General features: G+C 44.6%; 1 protein-coding gene across 4 annotated transcripts in view; it reads right to left on the reverse strand.

Moving 5' to 3' along the window:
* NRG2 (neuregulin 2) overlaps positions 1-19,014 on the reverse strand; it is a 181,564-nt gene extending 162,550 nt beyond the window's left edge. For 3 of the 4 annotated variants that reach the window (XR_010942139.1, XM_067731929.1, XM_067731930.1), the window contains exon 1: positions 17,934-19,013. Coding sequence is in view for 3 of the 4 variants with exons in the window: in XM_067731929.1 (XP_067588030.1) it covers positions 17,934-18,624 (691 nt within the window). In the remaining variant the exon portion in view is untranslated. Of the gene's footprint in view, positions 1-17,933 lie in introns of all 4 variants that reach the window. The other variant, XM_067731931.1, reaches the window with a different exon arrangement.
* Between the last annotated feature and the right edge of the window lie 862 nt (positions 19,015-19,876).

Here is a 19,876-nt window from a genome sequence, read left to right on the forward strand (position 1 = left end):
AAGTACAACTATAAACCCCTGCAGGCTCTATTTTGATGGCATGCCACTTACCCAATTAGCTTGAAACACTCTCTCCACCCCACTTCTCATAGCTGAAGAAAGCCCCTTGTCAGCTCAAAACGAAGCCAGGGTATAAGGACAGCCTGTGCAAGGTCATACAGAAAGCTGTGGGCTGAGACTGGACCAGGGAGGCTGATTTCCCTGAAGGACTCTCATCATTTGAAAACAAAACAACAAAAAACCTCACAAAGCCTGCATAGTCTCCTCTTCCTTAACTAAGGACACTGCTCAGACTCCCCTCCTGGCCACTTAAAAGAAGCTCCTGTCACTTCTGACTGCTTGATTCAGATTGCAATTCTGCCATCCACTTGCCCCCAATCACCCTGTCTACATCTTAAGGCCCTAATATCTCCTACTTGTCTGTGGCAAAGCAGAAAGCTCTGGGTACCAAGAGGACCCTGGATAAATCACTTGTGATGAATAAGCCTTCTCTTAACTTGAGTTGATTTTGAACCAGCTCTCCTGGCCATGCTCGTTGGGTATGGCACATGTAGGTACCTAGAATCACACAGGAGAAAAAATCATTTCTTCACTCATTTCCCCCTCAATTAACATTTACTGAGCTCCTATAACATGCCAAGAACCAGGAAGGTGATAGGGATACAGTGGTACACAAAACAGCCAAATTCTCCTATCCCTGAATAATCTTTCTAAGATACTTCTCATAGAAGCTAATAAAACACAGACTCCAATCCACATATCAGAGATTTGGTATTTTTTTGCTATAAATAGCAGCAACAATGACAGCGTAAGAGTCCAGGGCTTCCCTGGTGGAGCAGTGGTTGAGAATCCACCTGCCAATGCAGGGGGGACACGGGTTCGAGCCCTGGTCTGGGAAGATCCCACATGACGCAGAGCAACTAAGCCCATGAGCCACAACTACTAAAGCCCATGTGCCTAGAGCCCGTGCTCTGCAACAAGAGAAGCCACCACAATGAGAAGCCCATGCACCGCAACGAAGAGCAGACCCCACTTGCCACAACTAGAGAAAAGCCCACATGCAGCAACGAAGACCCAACGCAGCCATAAATAAATAAATAAATAAACTTATTTTTTTAAAAAAGGGTCCAATGTATGCAGCACTATTTACAATAGCCAGGACATTGAACCAACCTAAATGTCCATCGACAGATGAATGGATAAAGAAGATGTGGCACATATATACAATGGAATATTACTCAGCCATAAAAAGAAATGAAACTGAGTTATTTGTAGTGAGGTGGATGGACCTAGAGTCTGTCATACAGAGTGAAGTTAAGTCAGAAAGAAAAAAACAAATACCGTATGCTAACGCATATATATGGAATCTAAAAAAAGACAAAAAATGGTACTGATGAACCTAGTTGCATGGCAGGAATAAAGATGCAGACATAGAGAATGGACTTGAGGTCACAGGGTGGGAGGGGGAAGCTGGGGCGAAGTGAGAGTAGCATGAACATATATACACTACTGGATGTAAAAGAGTTAGCTAGCAGGAAGCAGCGGCATAGCACAGGGAGATCAGCTCGGTGCTTTGTGACCACCTAGAGGGGTGGGATAGGGAGGACAGGAGGGAGGCTCAAGAGGGAGGGGATATGGGGACGTATGTATGCATATGGCTGATTCACTCTGGTGTACAACAGAAGCTAACACAGTATTGTGAAGCACTTATACTCCAATAAGGATCTATTAAAAAAAAAAAAAGAGTCCAATGTAGCACTTTGTAACTAAACCAGCCTTCCCATTTTCATCTAAAGTGGCAGCCTCAATTTACCACTTTCATACCTCTACCAGCATATTGCATACCTAAGCCAATCTCCTTTCATGCACCACATGCTTATTCCCAGTTTCCAGTTCTAATCCCAAGGTAAAATCCATTCTCTCAAGTCACCATGCAGCTATTAGTCATTAACTTATATAAGGCATCAAAAAATAAGTGAGATACAGCCTTTGCTACAGTTCCATCTTGCACTCAAGAAGCTCTCCACCTGGAGGACCATACACACATACCCTGCTTCCCCAACCAACTACGCTAAGTGGTAGGATAGACCATTATGATTACAGAAGAGCTATGAACTGCTACAGAAACATGCCATGGTCCATTTGGACTGAGGGGATCAGAAAAAGCGCTGAGGAGAAGTGAGATCTGAGCTGAGCCTTGAAGGATCAGGAGGTTAGCAACTGACAGAGAAGGAAATGAAGACACACCAGAAAACAGAATGTGCAAAAATGCTATGGAAGAAAAATGTAAAACGTGTTTGAAATGTTCAAAACACTACATTTTGGCTATAGCAAACAGTAAGTGTGGAAAAGCAGGCTAAAGGCTTAACGGCAGGTGGGTGTTGGTTGTGGAAGGCCTCGCATGTTATGTGAAGGAGTTTTCACTCTATTCTACAGATAATAAAAACCTACTGAAGATTTCTGGGTTGGGCAGAGAGAATTACTTTTAGAAAGCTGATGCCATCAATAGACAGATGGAAGAGAGCAGAGACTCTGAAAATTGGGGATTCCATTTAGCAGCCACAGTGGCAGCCTAAGTGAGATATAAGTACCCAACTAGAGCCTCATGAATGAAAAGAATTAGATTGAAGGTACTTGCAATAGTCAAAAATGTCATCACTTCACAATGTACTATATACAGGGGATGGAGGTGAGAAAGGAACCAAAGCTGGTTTTGAGGTTTCTAATGGCTTGGAAGAGTAGATGGATTGTTATCTAGGATGGGAGTGTCCTAGACAGAATAGGATATGGTAAGGAGACTATAATGAGCTTAATTTGAGACACTGTGAATTGTATCCTTTGTTAAGACCTCAGAAAGATCAAAGGCAATGCCTTTGACTTGCCTCCAGGCCCTTTCCATTAAAGAATAGTGATTCCTTTAGCCTGAAGAATAGTGTCCACAGCAGCCCCACAGGGAGCTCAAGGTAGAGAACAGCTTATCTTGATAAGATTTGTAGGTATGGCTTTTGTCTAATGTAGGGAGCCTTGATAAGATTCATAGGCAAACCACAGATTTTTTAAAAGAAATATAGTAGCAGGAACACCATCAGTTTGGACTAAGAGGGACCAAACAGTGCAAAATGAAAAGAAGCTTTTGGGCCCCCAAACATCTACAAGTAGGAATCAGCCTGAGTGCACTGTACAAAATTTTTACTTTTTATATATTATGATGTTTTGACATCTTAAAAAACCATTTCTGGCTGGGGAGGGACTGCCCCTCCCAGGGCTAGCCAAGTCTTAGAAACAGCAAAGGACTCAGCCAGGAGAAGGCCTTTGATGTGCAAACTAACCAATCCAGAGCCATGTCTCCTCTATGTGCCCTTTAATCATCCCAGGGCCAGGTACCAGGCAACCAGGAACCACCCCTATAACTTAGAGCCCATCAGAATTATTCAAACAAGCCAACCCTAAACTGTTCACCCTGCCCTACCTTCCCCTCCCCAAGGACACCCCAATAAAGGTTTCCACCTAATGTTTCCCCTTTCCAGTCTTCTGCCACCTGACCAAAACCTGGTACTTCCCTGTGTTCCTGTGTGGCAGGCAGTGACCCCCCCATCTCTAGGACCAATCAATATAGTTAGCTCGTTGTTTTGTGTGCCTCTCCTGTATCTCCTCCTCTTGTGGCCACACTTGACTAGACATCACCTAAAAGAATACAGAACTGAGAACACTACTTAGCTGCAAACACAGGCTACATTTTTGGGAAAAGGAAGGATAATTAGAAGGCAAAACCATGAGCCCATAGGGTAAAACCAAGAGCAGTGGAGAATCATTCCCAGGCAATAGGACTGAGCCCTACTCATATGCCAGGCCAGATTTCAGAACTGCTATGGACTAGGACTGCTGGTTCCCCTCTTTCTAAATGGGAACATCTACCCCAGATAGAAGACTAAGAAGACATAAAAACTAAATGTGATGTGGGGGAATTCCCTGGTGGTCCAGTGGTTAGGACTTGGTGCTTTCACTGCCGTGGGCCCAGGTTCAATCCCTGGTCGGTGAACTAAGATCCCATAAGCTGCTCAGTGTGGCCAAAAAAAGAAAAAAAAAAAAAAAAAACCAATGTGATGTGGGATCCTAGACTGGATCCTGGACCAGGAAAAGGCCATTAATAAGACAATTGGGAAATTCTGAATAAGGTCTATATAGATCAGTTAATACTATTGTATCAATACTATTAATTTCCTGGTTTTGATAATTTTACATAGTTGTCTAATTTGGGGGAGTTGGGGAAAGAGGATTCTTTGTACTATTTTTGCAACTTTCTTATAGATCAATTTATTTTAAATTTCAAAATTTTAAGTAAAAAATAATAAAGTCATTTTACAATGTTCAAGTATTACCAGTTTTTAAAAGGGGGCATCGGGCTTCCCTGGTGGCACGGTGGTTGAGAGTCCGCCTGCCGATGCAGGGGACACGGGTTCGTGCCCCGGTCCGGGAAGATCCCACATGCCGCGGAGCGGCTGGGCCCGTGAGCCATGGCCGCTGAGCCTGCGCGTCTGGAGCCTGTGCTCCACAATGGGAGAGGCCACAGCAGTGAGAGGCCCGCGTACCGCAAAAAAAAAAAAAAGGGGGGGGGCATCTATAGCAGTTATCCTATGTCTATTCCAGCATTGTATGGGGGTTGGGGGTGGGGGAGGTGGAGGGCAGACGACTTGTCTCTTTCATTGACATCCTTCAGGTCAAGAGGAACAGAATTTGAGTTGCTGTCCCCAAGGAACCGCATGAGAGGAGCCTCATTTGTACCCAGACCTAATTTAGATGATGAAACCCTGGCTCTTGAGCCTAAGCCTGAGGCCATATAGATGAGACTTTTTGGAGGGAGGAGGGTCTTGGGTGAGGATGAGTGTATTTTTTTTTTTAATAAGTAAGTATACATTGGAATTTGAATGCAATGACCAGGATGAGTGTATTGTTGTTTCAAAACATGTCCACAGATTCTTTGACAATCCGTCCTTTGAGAGGTAAGAGTCTAATTCTGCTCCATTTGCATCCAGTCAAGCCTTAGTAACTCTCTTCTGAGAAACAGAACGTGGTGGAAGTGATGCTAGTGACTTCTGCGGTTAGATCATAAAAGACAGTACAGCTTTTGCCTGGCGCTCTCTTATGCTCACGCATGGACCTTGCCACCATGCTGTGAGGAAACCCAGGCAAGGTCGGTCTCTGGCCCTCAGTCCCAGTTAAGCTCCCAGATGAGAACCAGCCAGCATCAGATGCTAGACACGTCAGAGAGGAAACTTAGAAGTGACCCAGTCTCATCTACCAACTGCTCAGCTACCATCTGGCCAAAAACTACATAAGAGATACTAAACCTCCTAGCTGAGCCCAGTCAATCTCCAAACTGTGAGCGATAATAACATACAATGACTGCTATTTGAAGCCACTATATTTTGAGGTGGTTTGTTATGCTGCAATGGATAACTGAAACAACGTGCCATCGGCAGTTGGAAACTGGGACTCAGAAAAATTAAGGGACTTTTCCCAAGTTCACATAGCCAGCAAGGAAGAGTCAGGATTTTAATATCAGTCTGAATCCAAAGCCATTCTCTTTCAACTAACAATAGACGTGGCAATAATAGTAATTGCAGCTAGTCTGCATTGAATGTTTTCTACAAGCAGGCACTGTTCTAAGCACTTTACAAGGAGTAACTCACTGAATCCTTATCACAATGCTATGAGGTAGGTATTATAATTAGCCCCATTTTACAGTTGAGGAACCTGGGACACAAAATGGTCAATCTGCCCAAGGTTATACAGCTAATAAGTCATAGAACCAAGATTCACTCTTCAAAGTTGGCTCCAGAGCATGCAGCCTTAACCACTATGCTATGTAGAGTTGAAAATTCAAAACAGATTGTGTAAGTTGAGAAGAGAAGCAAGGACAATCCGTTAAAAATTGTACCCTTTACAAGAGGCTGAAAAGAAGAGCCAGTGATGGAAGGACCTGAGAAGGAAGCGGGAGGGGAAAGAACCAAACACTACATCTACAACATAGTGGAGGAACTCATGGCAGGATCCACAAAGCAGCTTCAGTCTTTAAGGTTGAACAGGTCAACTGCAAGCCAACCATGACCTCTGCCCCAAACTCACAGTTGGCAGTAACAAACTCTTTCAAAGAAAGGAAGCTTTGAACCATAGAATGGAGAGTAACATCCATTGGATTACCCCCGACTCACGTAGACAGAGCAGCACTACTGGCCTTTTCTACTCTTCCTCCTTCAAGGGCAACGCTCACCCCCTACTCTGGAATTATGAAGCTGCTACTTAACTTCAGAGCTGAGAAAAGTAAACTCTTATACTTCCCTTAAAAAATATAGTTCATGGGACTTCCCTGGTGGCGCAGTGGTTAAGAATCCTCCTGCCGATTCAGGGTACATGGGTTCAAGCCCTGGTCCGGGAAGATCCCACATGCCGTGGAGCAATGAAGCCTGTGCACCACACCTACTGAAGCCTGTGCACCTAGAGCCCGTGCTCCGCAACAGAAGAAGCCACCACAATGAGAGGCCTGTGCACCACAACGAAGAGTAGCCCCTGCTCACCACAACTAGAGAAAGCCCGTGAGCAGCAACAAAGACCCAACACAGCCAAAAATAAATAAATTTTAAAAATATATATATGGTTCGTGACCTTGGCCCAATGAAGACCATCAAACCCACTGGGACCCTTTATCAATATGATGTTTTCTTTTAGATACAGCACTAAAGTTTCAAGTGATCCCTTCACAGAACTAATCTTAAAACCAATGCCTTTAATTCCTACTTCTGTACAACAAGCTCTGGGCCTAGTGCAGACCCTTCACCAGAGGCTCTGAGGCTGTGACACCACACAGAAGAAGCACAAAGCCCACATTATGTGTGGGCAAAGGGAGAAGCTGGGGTAAAATCGGCAGAGGTGACAACAGTATTCCCAAGGGAACCAGTCTCAGCTCCAGCTCCCATTTGCCCTCTCAGTTAGCTGAGTGCATACCACGCACAGTGGAAACCTACTCAGGTGATTTACATACTGAGAAACAAAGACAGCCAACTCCCAAACTGGGGGCCACCCATGTGCCTCCCTTCAACCTACAAATTAGATTCTTTCCCAGCAGCAAGGAGTTTCTCTCAGAGGTGGTAATGTCTTGTTCTGCCCAGAGTATACTACCTGGCTCCACATCCAGTGGAGCCTGGCCCAGTATTGGCCAGAATCACTTGGGCCGAGCCCCAGAGGTGCTATCTGAAAGGGATTACTGTCAGTACTTGGCCAGGACAATTTAATGCACGTGTTACTAAAAGGCCAGTGAATGTTACTAGCCTTTTTGGAGAAAGCATTTCCTCTTGAAAAGGAGACCTAGAAATATAGGAGAAGCTTTCTTGGGAAAACCCCATATTTTGTCTAAAATGAACCAGACCTGAGAAAAGTTTAGCCCAATTTGTTGGATATTGTCCCACCCACATAGGTACCTATCTCTTGCCTTGTTCCTATTTTCCCACTAGGTCCATCAGACCTAAAGTCCAAGAAAGGATTGCGAACTTTGTACTAGAAATTTCTGGAAACTTCTCTGGTTCTTGGGAACAGGGGCTGAGGGATGGCTGTTATATTTATGACGTAAGCAAGTATGACAGCAGGCCTAAGTAGAAAGGTAGGAGCTAGATGGGATAAGGTGGGAGGGGTAGAGCCCCAGGTAAGAGGGTCTCAGAAGAGAAATCCACCTGAACAGACTGTGAAAAGGAAACCATCTAAGAGTGAGCAGTCAGACAGGCTGCCTTTGGAAACCCCAGTGTCCTTTGAAAAAAATCTTTACCTGTGGGCCTTGGTTTCATTCTGTGACAAATGAGTCATGTCGTGGTCTGAGTCTTCTTTCTTCCTTTTAAAAACATTCTTCTTTTTATTATTATGTTTCTCTGAAATTCAATCAACCACTGACAATGTCGGGAAAGTCGCACTGTATGCAGCCCTGCTGTTATTTTATTTCTCACTCAGAGACAGGAATTCAGACACAACAGATCATCTACTTAATCTACATGTTCCGTCCTGACTGGTAAATAAACTCTCTTCTCTAAAGCCATATAAAGTTACTCCAGAGGAGAGCCATCAATTGGGTTGTGCTTGTGAAATTCATTACTGGCCTAAGCAACATGGTGAAGTGCTGTACTGAGATTTTATGTATGGCCACAGGCACCAGTGAAAGGAACTCTGACTCGCTGAAGCTGAGGGCCACAGCCTTCTGCAAGCTGATGACTAGGGGCCCTTAGGAGCCCTAGGCTTGAAGAGAGCTCCCTCTGGAGAGGCCCCTCCCATCCCCACCCAAGGGGATTCAGCCAAGGAGACATGGCAGAAAAATGTCTCATTTCAAGGCAAAGACAAAAGAACGAACATACTAAAAGAGAGATGTGAAGAAATATTAGGTTTCTACTCCCTACCCTTTCAGAAGAAAAGAATGATCTAAGAACCAGTACTGGCTTCCAGAAGGCCCCAAGCTGCCTATAGGCAAAAAGGTACAACCACTCCTAATTTGTGATCTCAGCTTACTACAGAAGATGCCTGGTCACACCTCTTACCTCTTTAAGGTATTCAGCCTGAAGCATGAACAGGCCAGGGTAAGAGACTCCAACTGACCATTCCAGTGAGAAACCAGAATGGGGAATAACCAAAAAGCTTGCATGGCAAGTGAAAATGGAGAATTTTGCAGAATGCGAACTAACTAAAAGATAGGAATGAAACACAAGCCAAAATATTGACATGTATGAGGTAAACCACCTAGAGATAATTCTAAAACTCAAGAACAGAAAATTACTTGCAAGAAAATGAAGAAACTATGGACTATCAAGAAAAAAACAAACAAACCTGAAACATAACTGAGAAGCAAAATTCTGCCCTTTATCGAAATGTCTGAAGACATCCTCCATGGTTGGTCTAGTCCTTAAGCCTGAGCTGTCATTTGAGGAATCTCGAAATTTGTCTAGGACAACGTGGTCTTTATAAAGAGAAAGCAAAGGTCTCACTTTTCCCTTACTTGGCAATAGCCAGTAGTCAAATATTTACTAAAACATATTTTAAGTTTCAGGTCCCAAAGATCTTACAATCAGGTGAAGGAGCTAAGACACTGACCCATCAAAAGATAATTAACAGTGCATGGCATTAAATGACGTGTCATATAAGTGATACAGGCCATAAATACTAAAAGTCTAAGAACAAGAAAAAACAATACTTCCTAAGGTCAGGGATGTCTGGCCAGTCCAGGATCTGAGGGGTAATAATACCCAACAAATATTTAGAGGAATGACTCAAAGCAGAGTCTTTGTCTTACAAACATTTAAGGAGCAAAGTTTCATACTTCCAATGGGTACCACACATCAATTAATTTATTAAAATTAAACCCTACAATTCCCAAAATGCCACCTGTTACATGCCCATACCTGTACCCCTCTGACCCTGGGCAGCCACCAGACCCATCCCAACCCAGTGCAGAGAAACAAGGAAAGAGTATGAATGATTCAGTGTGAATCCACCCCCAACTCTGGAAACCCCCAAATCAAAGCAGGATGAGTCAGGGACCTTCTTTCTTTGAAAGAAAAAAGGATGCTTTCAGCCATTTTCCAGTGACTTTCAGCAACTCCTCCTAACAACAATACAATGTAAGATAAGACCTGCCGAAGTAAAAAAGCAGACCTGGCAGGACTCCAGAATGTGGACCCTTGGTTGACCCCACAAGCATGATGAAATTTTGAAACGGTCATTTTGAAGTTTGAGTCTTAGTCCTCCCATTTGTGAAACAGAGAAAAGCCGTTTCCATCCGTGGGCTTCTCTAAAAATTGACTAAAACATATCCATGGACACATCAAGATTTGCAGCCTACTTGGGATCTCTATAGGACCAGCGTTCATACCCTGGACTCACATGGGCTTCCCTACAATTAGACCGCACACATAATACAGTTTTCAGTAAAAATTTCTCCCCTTGTCTGCCTCCAGTCCTCCAGAACTTAATATTTTCACTTACTAGTCTTCCTGCTCACATTGGTCTAAGTTAATAAGATTTTGTTAATAACACTTATTGAGCAGGTGCTGTATTAATTATTTTACATGCATTATCTCATTTAATACTCATAGCAATCCTATTAAGTGCTATCACTATCCCCATTTATAGGAAACTAAGATACAGAAAGTAATTTGCCCAACATCACCCAGTTAGAAAATGTAGAAAATGGTTTCCAAAACCAGGTTCATCTGGCTGTAGAGCACAAACGCTTAGTCATTACACTATATTTAGCAGACATTTTTTTTTTAAAGGAAGAGCATCTATGAAAAACCTTCAGCTAACATCATACTTAATAGTGAAAGTCTAAATGCTTTCCCCCAAGGATGCTCATTCTCACTACTCTTATTCAGCATTGTACTTGGCAGTTCCAGCCAGTGGAATAAGGCAAGAAAAAAATAAAGGCAAACAGATTAGAAAGGAAAAAGTAAAAATGTCTTTTTTTTCACTGACAATACAGTCATGTACATAGGAAAAAAATCCTTAAGAAATCTACCCCCAAAAACGTTACTGAAATGAATAAGTGAATAACTAATACAGGATACAAGGTCAATATTTTAACAATTATTTTTCTATATACTAGCAATGAATAAGTGGAAAACAAAATTAAACAAAAATACCATTTACAAAAGCATCCAGAAAACAAGAAGTACTAAGGAATAAATTTAACAAAATGTGACCCATTCACTGAAAACTACAACACGTTATTGAGCTGCTTTTAACTGAAGCCTTCAAATACTACTTACATAATTACAAATAAACTCATCAGTCTAGCACTCAAGATGGGTGGGAATATAATCCTAACTTACTAGGACCTTTGCCCATTTGCTCCTTTCATCCTGGTTATTTTGTATACTACAAACATGCCCCTCGGCCACTGAGAATGCTGCTCTGTCTGCATGGAATTGATTTAATCAATCAGTTCATCTCTCTCTATCCCTAAACCACCTTTACCTCTTCTGTCTCTGACTATTAGAACCACATCTCAAACTGCTTCTCCAAGAAACTTTCTTTAATCCTCTAACCAGATCTTTCTTTCTTTTATGACTCTTCCCCTCCTCCCAAAAGCACTATGTTGGTGTATCTTATGGCATTTGTCATACTCTAGACTGAATTACTGTTATATCTTTGTACTTCTAGATTGTAAGCTCCTTGGTGACAGGGACTGTCTGATGCAATTCCCCTAAAGTACCTAGTTCTTTACACAGAGCACATTTGTTGAAGCAAACATTTGAAAGACGGAAATGAAAGAAAGCTCTTTTAGTAATACAACCTCTGGGATACCAAACTGCATCACTGTCCCAATCAAATTAATGATGTCCTGACTTTCCCATGGTTGGACCAGGTATTTAGCCATGTGGTAACCTTCCTTATATTTAATTCTGAGGAATGTTAGTTCAGCTTGGCTTCTGTTAGTTGGACCAATATCAAGATCAAGACCAAGTAAAACATCCCAGCCTAAAGGACAAAGACAGATCCTCAGTCTGTATAAACAGACGAGGGAGGGAAGGAGGAGGGGGAAGCCAATGTCCTAAGCACAAAGCAGGAAATCATTGAAGGAAAAAAAGAACCATTAAAGATTCTGCTTCCTAAGAGAGAATAAAAAGTAACCTGAACATCACATCTTGGGGGTCTGTGTTGCTAGTAGAATAAGTAAACTCCCTAGGATACCTGTGCCTCTGCTACTCTGGAAACATCTGCAAGGGCAAATGGAATGTTAACTACCTCCAGCCCCACCCCAGGAGGCAAGCAGCACAATCAGGTTCTGAGCTGAGGCACAGAGAAGAGCTAGATGCTCTGTCCCAGAGAAGGTCCCTGGAGAGGCTATTTGGATCTCACTGCATGTACAAAGCAGGAAGGGAATGTCACCGTAGAATGGAGCTTGCCTGCCACACTCTGCCAACAGCAACCAGCCAGAGCAAGAAGGCTCCTTAACTCAACCTCATTTCATAATTATCAAAAACATCACAGCTGGTTAGCAGCAAATGATCTCAGTCAAGTGTGGAATCTCTGTCTTTTGACCCCAGATTGGCAAAAGCTTCCCAGCTCTTTGCCTGGGTACAGCATGTCCTCTTTCATGTCATCCTAAAGCCTTTTAATCATCCTCCAGGTTTGCTTCAGTTCCTACAGGCTTGCTTGAAACATTACTCACCAAGATTCATTTGTGTGTACTGTTGTTTTTAAAGGAGTCTACTTGAACTTCACATAAGACAGTCATTTTTTCAAACGTCATAATTTAGCACGTCCACTGCTCAATTCATCTACTTTCCTCAGTTTTCTAAAGAGCTCCCTATATCATCTCTTGAAATTCACAAACTGGGTTTATCTCTATGTACAAATTCCAATAAGTAAGTGGGGAGGGTTAATTCACGGGAAACAAGTAAGACAAAAATCCCCATTTCACACACATCCATCCAAACTCAAAATTTGGAGGGAAATTTCTTTTACCTTTGATGTAAATTATACTACCAACGCTTCAGACCCTGAAAAGAAAGACCCAAGAACAAGTGTCAAAGACTGCACAGGGGAAACTTCATTGATAGTGAGATCATTCCTTTTTCAAGTCAATGTTCAAAATTGCCATATGCCACTAAACCAACAGGCTTTAGAGGGTTAAGACGTCCCACTGTTTAGATTTGCATATTTGCTTTCCCCTACTTATCCAAATGGAAATTCCTCGATCCTCTGAAATTTTAACACTACGTTCAAATCAGTTACCTTAAACATACTTCAAAATAGTATTCAAGTGGCTAATTCCCCCTGGAGTCATACCAGCTATACAGGAATATGATCAAAATCAACCTCTTCATCAGCAACTGGGGTCTTTGGTTTCTAAATGAGAATCGAAGCAATCATGCACTGTGGAGTTTTCTCTTCCCATATATGGGATCATGTGATTTCCCACATGGATGCTATTGTGAGATTACCTACCAAGAGTGTAAACAGTGGGAACTGCTGTATGGGCAGAGCTGCAGCCCTAAAGCTCAGTGACAAACCTTTGGATCTCTCCTTTGAGCACCCCAATTAAGACTCACAAAATTCACTGCCATAAAAAACTTCTTAATGGCAAAGTATCTGAAAAATAAGTTGGTATTTTTATTCCTCACTCTAGGGTTATATTTGTAAGGTAGGATATTGGTTAAGATCTTGGATTAGGTTTAAAATATATATATATATATATATATATATATATATATATATATACACACACACACACACACACACTACTTGGGAAGAATTTACCATAATATTGGCTTAATGGCAAAATTAACATTCTCCATCTGTTAAGAAAAAAAATAAGATTACTTTGAAAAACATTTTGCTTTTAGAGAAATACACATTTCAAGAATATGTTATAATTGCCTAAGAGCTGGGTAGCTGAGGACAGGGGTAAGAAGAAGACTTTTCACCGTATATTTTTATGTGCTTTCTAAGTTTTGAACCATATGAAAGTGTTACATATTCAAAAATATAAATACAACTTTATAAAGGAAAAAATTAATGACATATTTGCAATTAGGAAATGAAATTAAAATGTCATAGATAGGGACTTCCCTGGTGGCGCAGTGGTTAAGAATCCACCTACCAATGCAGGGGACATGGGTTCCAGCCCTGGTCCGGGAAGATCCCACATGCCCCGGAGGAACTAAGCCCATGCGCCGCAACTACTGAGCCTGCGCTCTAGAGCCCAAGAGCCACAACTACTGCAGCCCGCGCACCTAGAGCCCATGCTCCACAAGAGAAGCCACCACAATGAGAAGCCCGAGCACCGCAACGTAGAGTAGCCCTCGCTCGCCGCCGCAACTAGAGAAAGCCCGCACAGCAACAAAGACCCAACGTAGCCAAAAAAAAAAAAAAAAAAAGTCCTAGATAATAAAAGATGGTTAAGAGCCTTGGGACCAAGGAGAAGTTAGTCACCTAGCTAGTTAATATAACACCCTCTCTAGCCCCCAAACCTTTTGTTAATTCAAGTTGATAGTTACCTTATTTTTGTTTAAACATGGGGGGGCGGTGATAACCTGCCTTCCAAAAAAAAAAAAAGAGGGTCTTCTTCAACAAGACCTAGATTCTCCACTGCTCAGATCCCATTAACACTAATCAGCACAATGATTAAGCACATTGTGGTTAAGTACTCTAGTTGATTACGACTCCTTCAGAAAAAAAGGTTCCCATAGCGACAGGTAAGGGCTATCATCAAACTCAGCTTTTCAGCACAGGACTTGATGTCACAGATAGGAGAGTTAAGATTGTTTTAGTATTAATCTGGAGGCTTGCTTTTTGAACTTCACTTGACTTCATCCATTCAAAAAACACTTATGAGAATCCCTCTGTAAGCCACCAGCAGTACCAAACATTGAAAGGCAGGAGAGCTAGGAGAAAGACCTCAAAGATAAGATATGGTTCCTGCCCCCAAGAATCCCAGTCTGCTGAGGAAAGCAGCCACTGAAAGAAATAATGACATTGTGATGGTAATTCTACCCCTAAATCTATAATCAAGCCTGTCCTCACCACTAGGACTGGTCAGTTTCTAATCTAGTTTCACTTTCCCCATCTTCAAGCTGCAGCACAGCTGGGTTTCCAGCTGGCTGGGGAAGAAAAGATTCTTTAAATAAACAGCACTTTAAAAATATGCAGTCGCTTTTGCTATACTGAATTTTGTGAACCACCTTGCCCTAATATGTGAATCTGGGTGCCACATTAATTTAAAACTATCCTAAAGAACATAAAGTCCCCCAGGAATACACCTTTTCTAGCTTTAACAACAAAGTACACTACGTTGGAAGAAAAAGGCAAATCATAAAGTCCCAAAGGAAGAATGATCTTTCTTTTAAAAAAAAAAAAATCTATTGCATCTATTCAATAAGGAAACAATTTAAAAAAACATACACATATAGGAAAGCAAATGATAGAGTGTGATTAAACCAAAATATATGCAACCGTCATTAAAAATGTAGGACTATTTGCAGAACAGGATGCTTTCATAGCATTGTACAGAGTTGCTAATCCCTGAGAGTCCTTTTCAAATCTTTTTCCTGTTCTTTCCTCAGAAGGCACAGAAAACACCTCCATATATGTAATGAGAAATGCAAAGATTTTACTCCACTCTTTACCACCAGAGGTAGTAATTTGGGATGAATGATACACATTAGATCTATAAAAATGCCCCTCTGGCACACATTGCTATTCCAGAAGGACTTAACAGGCTACAAGTCAACATTTCATAGTTGTGGTAAAATTAGCCATTTATGAAGACCTTTATCTCTCTGTATGGTACCTTATCCCAAAGTCCTGGCCCACCAAAAGACAGCTTTCTGGACAATCTCCCTAGGAACCATACCTCTCAGAGCCCAGACAGGCTCACAGCTGAAAATGGCTAAATAAAGTACAATTTAACCACAGTTGCTCAATATAACGACCATGATGACAGTTTCCAGGTGCCAGTTTCCCTATTTTGCAATGGGCAGATCTGCTCCAAGGAGAAAATGTTCCCAATGACCCTGTGGCCCAGACGGCTTTTTTTAGAGATAGAAAACAGAAAATGAATTTGTTAGTTATTTCCTGCTGAGCACGAGTAAGGTGTTGTGGTTAGTTAGGAAGATTTGTTTCCTTATTTAATATACCATTACTAGTGCATGTTTTCTTCAACCACATTGTAGAAAATAAGAAAATGTAGTTTATGCTCTTCTGTCATATTATCACCAGTTCCACAAGTTTCCTCTCACAAAAATGTCCTTTAATTTCTAATCCCCTTAGATAAAGCCCCCAAACTGACTTGTATCTATATACTATCAACTCAAAGCAAAACTTTTTGCACTCTAAAATGTTTACTCCCATACACTTTCCTGCCCCTTGATAATTTGTGATGTATGAGGGCCCTCTCGTTAGCAGGGATTGCAGTCCTAAATTTATCTTTTTGAGAACTATATTGCACATGCTATGTTCATAATATGAGATGACCACAACCTAAAAGCAGACTATATTTCTGAACCCCAGTTCTTTCATGATCTCCACATTCAACGATTAAGCTATTAAACACTCACTAAAACAAACAAGGTAGAATTGATGGAGGAAGGAGGAAAGGAGGAGGAAGACAGGGGACGATGACCACTGGGGCTCAGTGGACCAGACAAGGGATTATGTGGCAATGTGCGCGACGCACATTCAGGAGCAACTCACTGAAAGTCAAAACAGAAGCTGTCCTTGGATAAGGTTCAATAAATGTTTTTACTATTTCCCACTGCACAATACAGTTCCACAGCTCCCCAAGGGATCTCAGACAAAATGCTTAACACAATAAAAAATTAGAAATTCTTAACTGGTCTCAATTTGTCATCATCAAACATTTCAGAGCATAAAACCAACATTAAAGAGCAGTCAACAATATTCCTCAGAACAATGTCAGAGAGATAAACTGCTGTTATCACCAAAGTTTCTTTCTTCTTATTAAGACACTGCAAGAGTCTTCTGATTAAAGTGGTCACAGTTTAACATAATACCTAGATATACTCTCACCACTAAACTAAAATTCGTCTCCTGAAGGACAGGGGTGGGGAGGGGGCGGGGGACGTGGGGTAGAAGGGAAGCTTTTGAAAGTCAAAGGCATTGATCTAGAAAGATGAGGGCAGCAAAACTTCCTACAAGCTGTTACACATTCTTTGCTACTCAAAGCCTATTTATACTACCCAGAATCACTTGGTAAACTAGTAAACACACCAACTTCTATGACAGACCAGGACATCTGTCACAATTCAGTGATTACACAGCTCAAAGTCACACTGCAAACACCAAATCCAGCCTTTGGGGATAAAATGAAACCCCAATATGAATAAGCACAAGACAAGCTAACATCAAACACTCCAGTCTGGGGACAATTTGGTTCGAAATATCTTACTGAGAAGTAAGTACTGGATTCAGGGACAAGAAAAAAAAAGATCTTAAACTGACATTTCTTTGACTTTTGACATTGGAGACCTCCATTCCCAGCCGCACAGATCTACAGATTTCAGTGTTTTGTTTCTAATCACCTGCAGTCCTGTTCAGCACCCAACATCATGAAGATGAGATATGCAGTCAACACATCCTGCTGGTGAGATGTCAGAGCTGAACTTACAGCATTCAGCAGAAGTTACTCTATTTTGCCGTCATCACAATCAACAGACCTAGGAAGATCTCCCAGAAACAGCCAAAAGAGGTGTCTGCTCACTAGTCGTGGAGGTTAAGAGAGGGCTGTGCTACCAGCTTAGAAAAGACAGGCAATCACGATGCAGAAAAAAACCCTGAGCCACATGGGGGACACAAAACAGTAGCAGAAAAAGTCCCAACTCTGCCTGCGCCAGCGGTGTGGATGAGCTGACCGGGAGCCCAGGAGAGGAAGGAGGGGGCGGGGGCCATGATTCCCTAGGAGAACTTGTAAGCGGAGGCCTTCACAGCCTGGGAATCTGCCCAGCTGCTCCTGCAGACCCTGCCAGCCTGGGCAAGGCAGGCCCGTGGGAGCAGAGCGGGCAAGGCCTCCGAGGGTCACTCCTGACTCACTGAGCCTCGGGCCAGCAACACCAGGACCTCTCCGTTTTTCCTGCCGCTACTGGGCTATGATGGCAGTTTTCCAGCCCCACATGCCATACATCAGCCGCAGATCCCTGCTGGCACAGGCCAGCGCGTCCCCCCGCCCCCACCCCTGGCACACTTTGAGCCTGATCCTCCTTCTCCCCAGCCCAACACCCTCACCCACCATGCCAAACGCCCTGCACAGGGGCGGCCCCACCCCCCAGCGGCCGGCCGGGGCGCTGCCAGGCCTGGGCACCTGCAGCACCTCCCGCCCCACCCCCATTCTCCACAGCTTCGCCCCTCCCCCCTTTCTCTAGCAGAGGGAGGGGGCGACTCACCGCAGTCAGTGCACAGGATCTTGCCCACCTCTTTCTTGAGGTTTTTGCCGTTGGTGTCAAGAGGGGCAAAGGCTGTCTTAAAGACCAAGGGCTGCTCCGTGGGCTCCAGGAAAAAGATGTAGCGCTGGTTCCTTTCGAGCGGCGCACAGGAGCCCACGCTGATCACCTGCTCGCGCTGCAGTCCCCCGCTCCGGAGCGGCCACTTGTCCAGCACCTTCACCAGTGCCACCCGACCCGAGGCGGGCGGCTCACGGGTGCTGTTGGAGCTGGAGCCGCCGGCCGGGGCCAGCCCCTGTACCTTGCCCTCCACCACCACGGGTGCCTTGTACGCCTGGTCCTGCACCGACTTGAGGCTAGGCGAGTAGCAGGCGAGTGACACACCGAAGAGCAGCATAGAGAAGCCGGGGGCCGGGTCGCGCCTCATGCCGCCGGCGGCTGCGGCTCGCGAGCGGGCGGCGGCTCTCCGGGCTGCGGGGCTGCGGGGCTGCGGCTGTTGCGACGGCCGCGGCTCTGGGGGCGCAGCGGGACGAGAGATGCCGCTGTTGCTGTCGCTGCTGCTGCTCCTGCTGCTGCTGCTCTCGCCGCCGCTGCTGCTGCTGCTCCTCTCGCTGCTGCTGCTGTCGCTGTAGCTGCTGCACCGAGCCTTCTCCAGTGGCGGCGGCGGCAGCGCTGAGCAGCAAACCTGCCGCATCTGGCCAGGCCATTTGGGGGGCTCCGCCGCTCCGCCGCCGCCGCCGCCTTGGGAGGGGAAACCAGAGCCCGCTGGAAAACCGGAAACAGCGTAACGTTAGCGCCTTATAGCCCTCCACCCGCAGCCCGGGGAGGCGGCCCAGCTAGGGCAGGGGGCAGGCGGCAAGCGGGCCGCTATGCGCAGCGCGGAGGCGCGCAGCGCTCCCACCCTGCGCGCCAGGACCTGGAGGTGGATGCGGAGGATGGGACGTCCGCCCACTTGCTCTCTCGCGCCCCCTCTACCCCCGAACCGAGTGGGGAGCGCGGCTTCTGCAGGGGAAGCTTGGGACTGCACTGCTTCAGTGCCCGGCTTCAGGGCCCGCAGGGACGCGGGAGGAATTGTGCTACCCTTTGCTCTTGGGATTTATGGGCACGACAGTGGGGTAGTCCGTGAGCAGAGGGCGGAGTAGAGATAACAGATTCTGGCACCGTCCTATGAAGGGGGAAGTGGGACACAGGCTGTGCCCTGCCTTTGGACATCGGCTGTAGGAGCCAAGGAGATTGTCACGGCCCGGGTGACTGGCCAGCCTCCTGCCTCCTGGGGTTGTATATCCCCTTCCCTGGGAGGACCCTAGAGGCCAGCCCTTAATCGGGCCCACGTGCTTGGCCCTGCCACCGCCAGGTGAGCGCTGGAGATTCGAGTTAAGGTGGGGGAGGATCCCAGCCCCGTCATTTGGGGGAGAATTGGGGCTACATGGAGTTTGCCTCGGCGTTGAGGACACCTAACCCCGGGTGGTGGTTGAGAGAGGGTCCAGTCCCCAGGTCTCTGGGCTTTCTCCAGAAGCCAGGCGGGACCAGGTTACACGGTATACAACCTCATCTTCTTTTAAAAAAGCCTCTTCCTAAAGGAGGTGGGAGCTTCTTGGGAGCCAACCTAAGAGCCAGAGCCGGTTAGGGCCAGAGCTGCCCCACAGGAAATGGTTTCTTTTTAAAAGTGTGCTGCTTGCAAAGAGGCAGGAGAGTTTGCTCCACTGAAGCCAGCATCTGATTTTAAAAAGCGAGTTAGGGATCCATTCTCCTTCTATCAATAAGGATACAGGGAGTTTTTAAGACCCAGCTTATATCCCTGAAGCATATGGAGCTCAGGAATTCCAGTGAGGTCTTGGAGAATCTTATCCCTGACTGGGGACTGCAGGTAACTGGCCCGAGGATGTCTGACTTTGGCTAGGAATGCTATTCTGGAAAGGCAAGAGGGAGCTAGAGCTTTCCTCCTG

This window comes from Pseudorca crassidens, chromosome 3 (genome assembly GCF_039906515.1).
Source record: "Pseudorca crassidens isolate mPseCra1 chromosome 3, mPseCra1.hap1, whole genome shotgun sequence".
NCBI lineage: Eukaryota > Metazoa > Chordata > Mammalia > Artiodactyla > Delphinidae > Pseudorca > Pseudorca crassidens.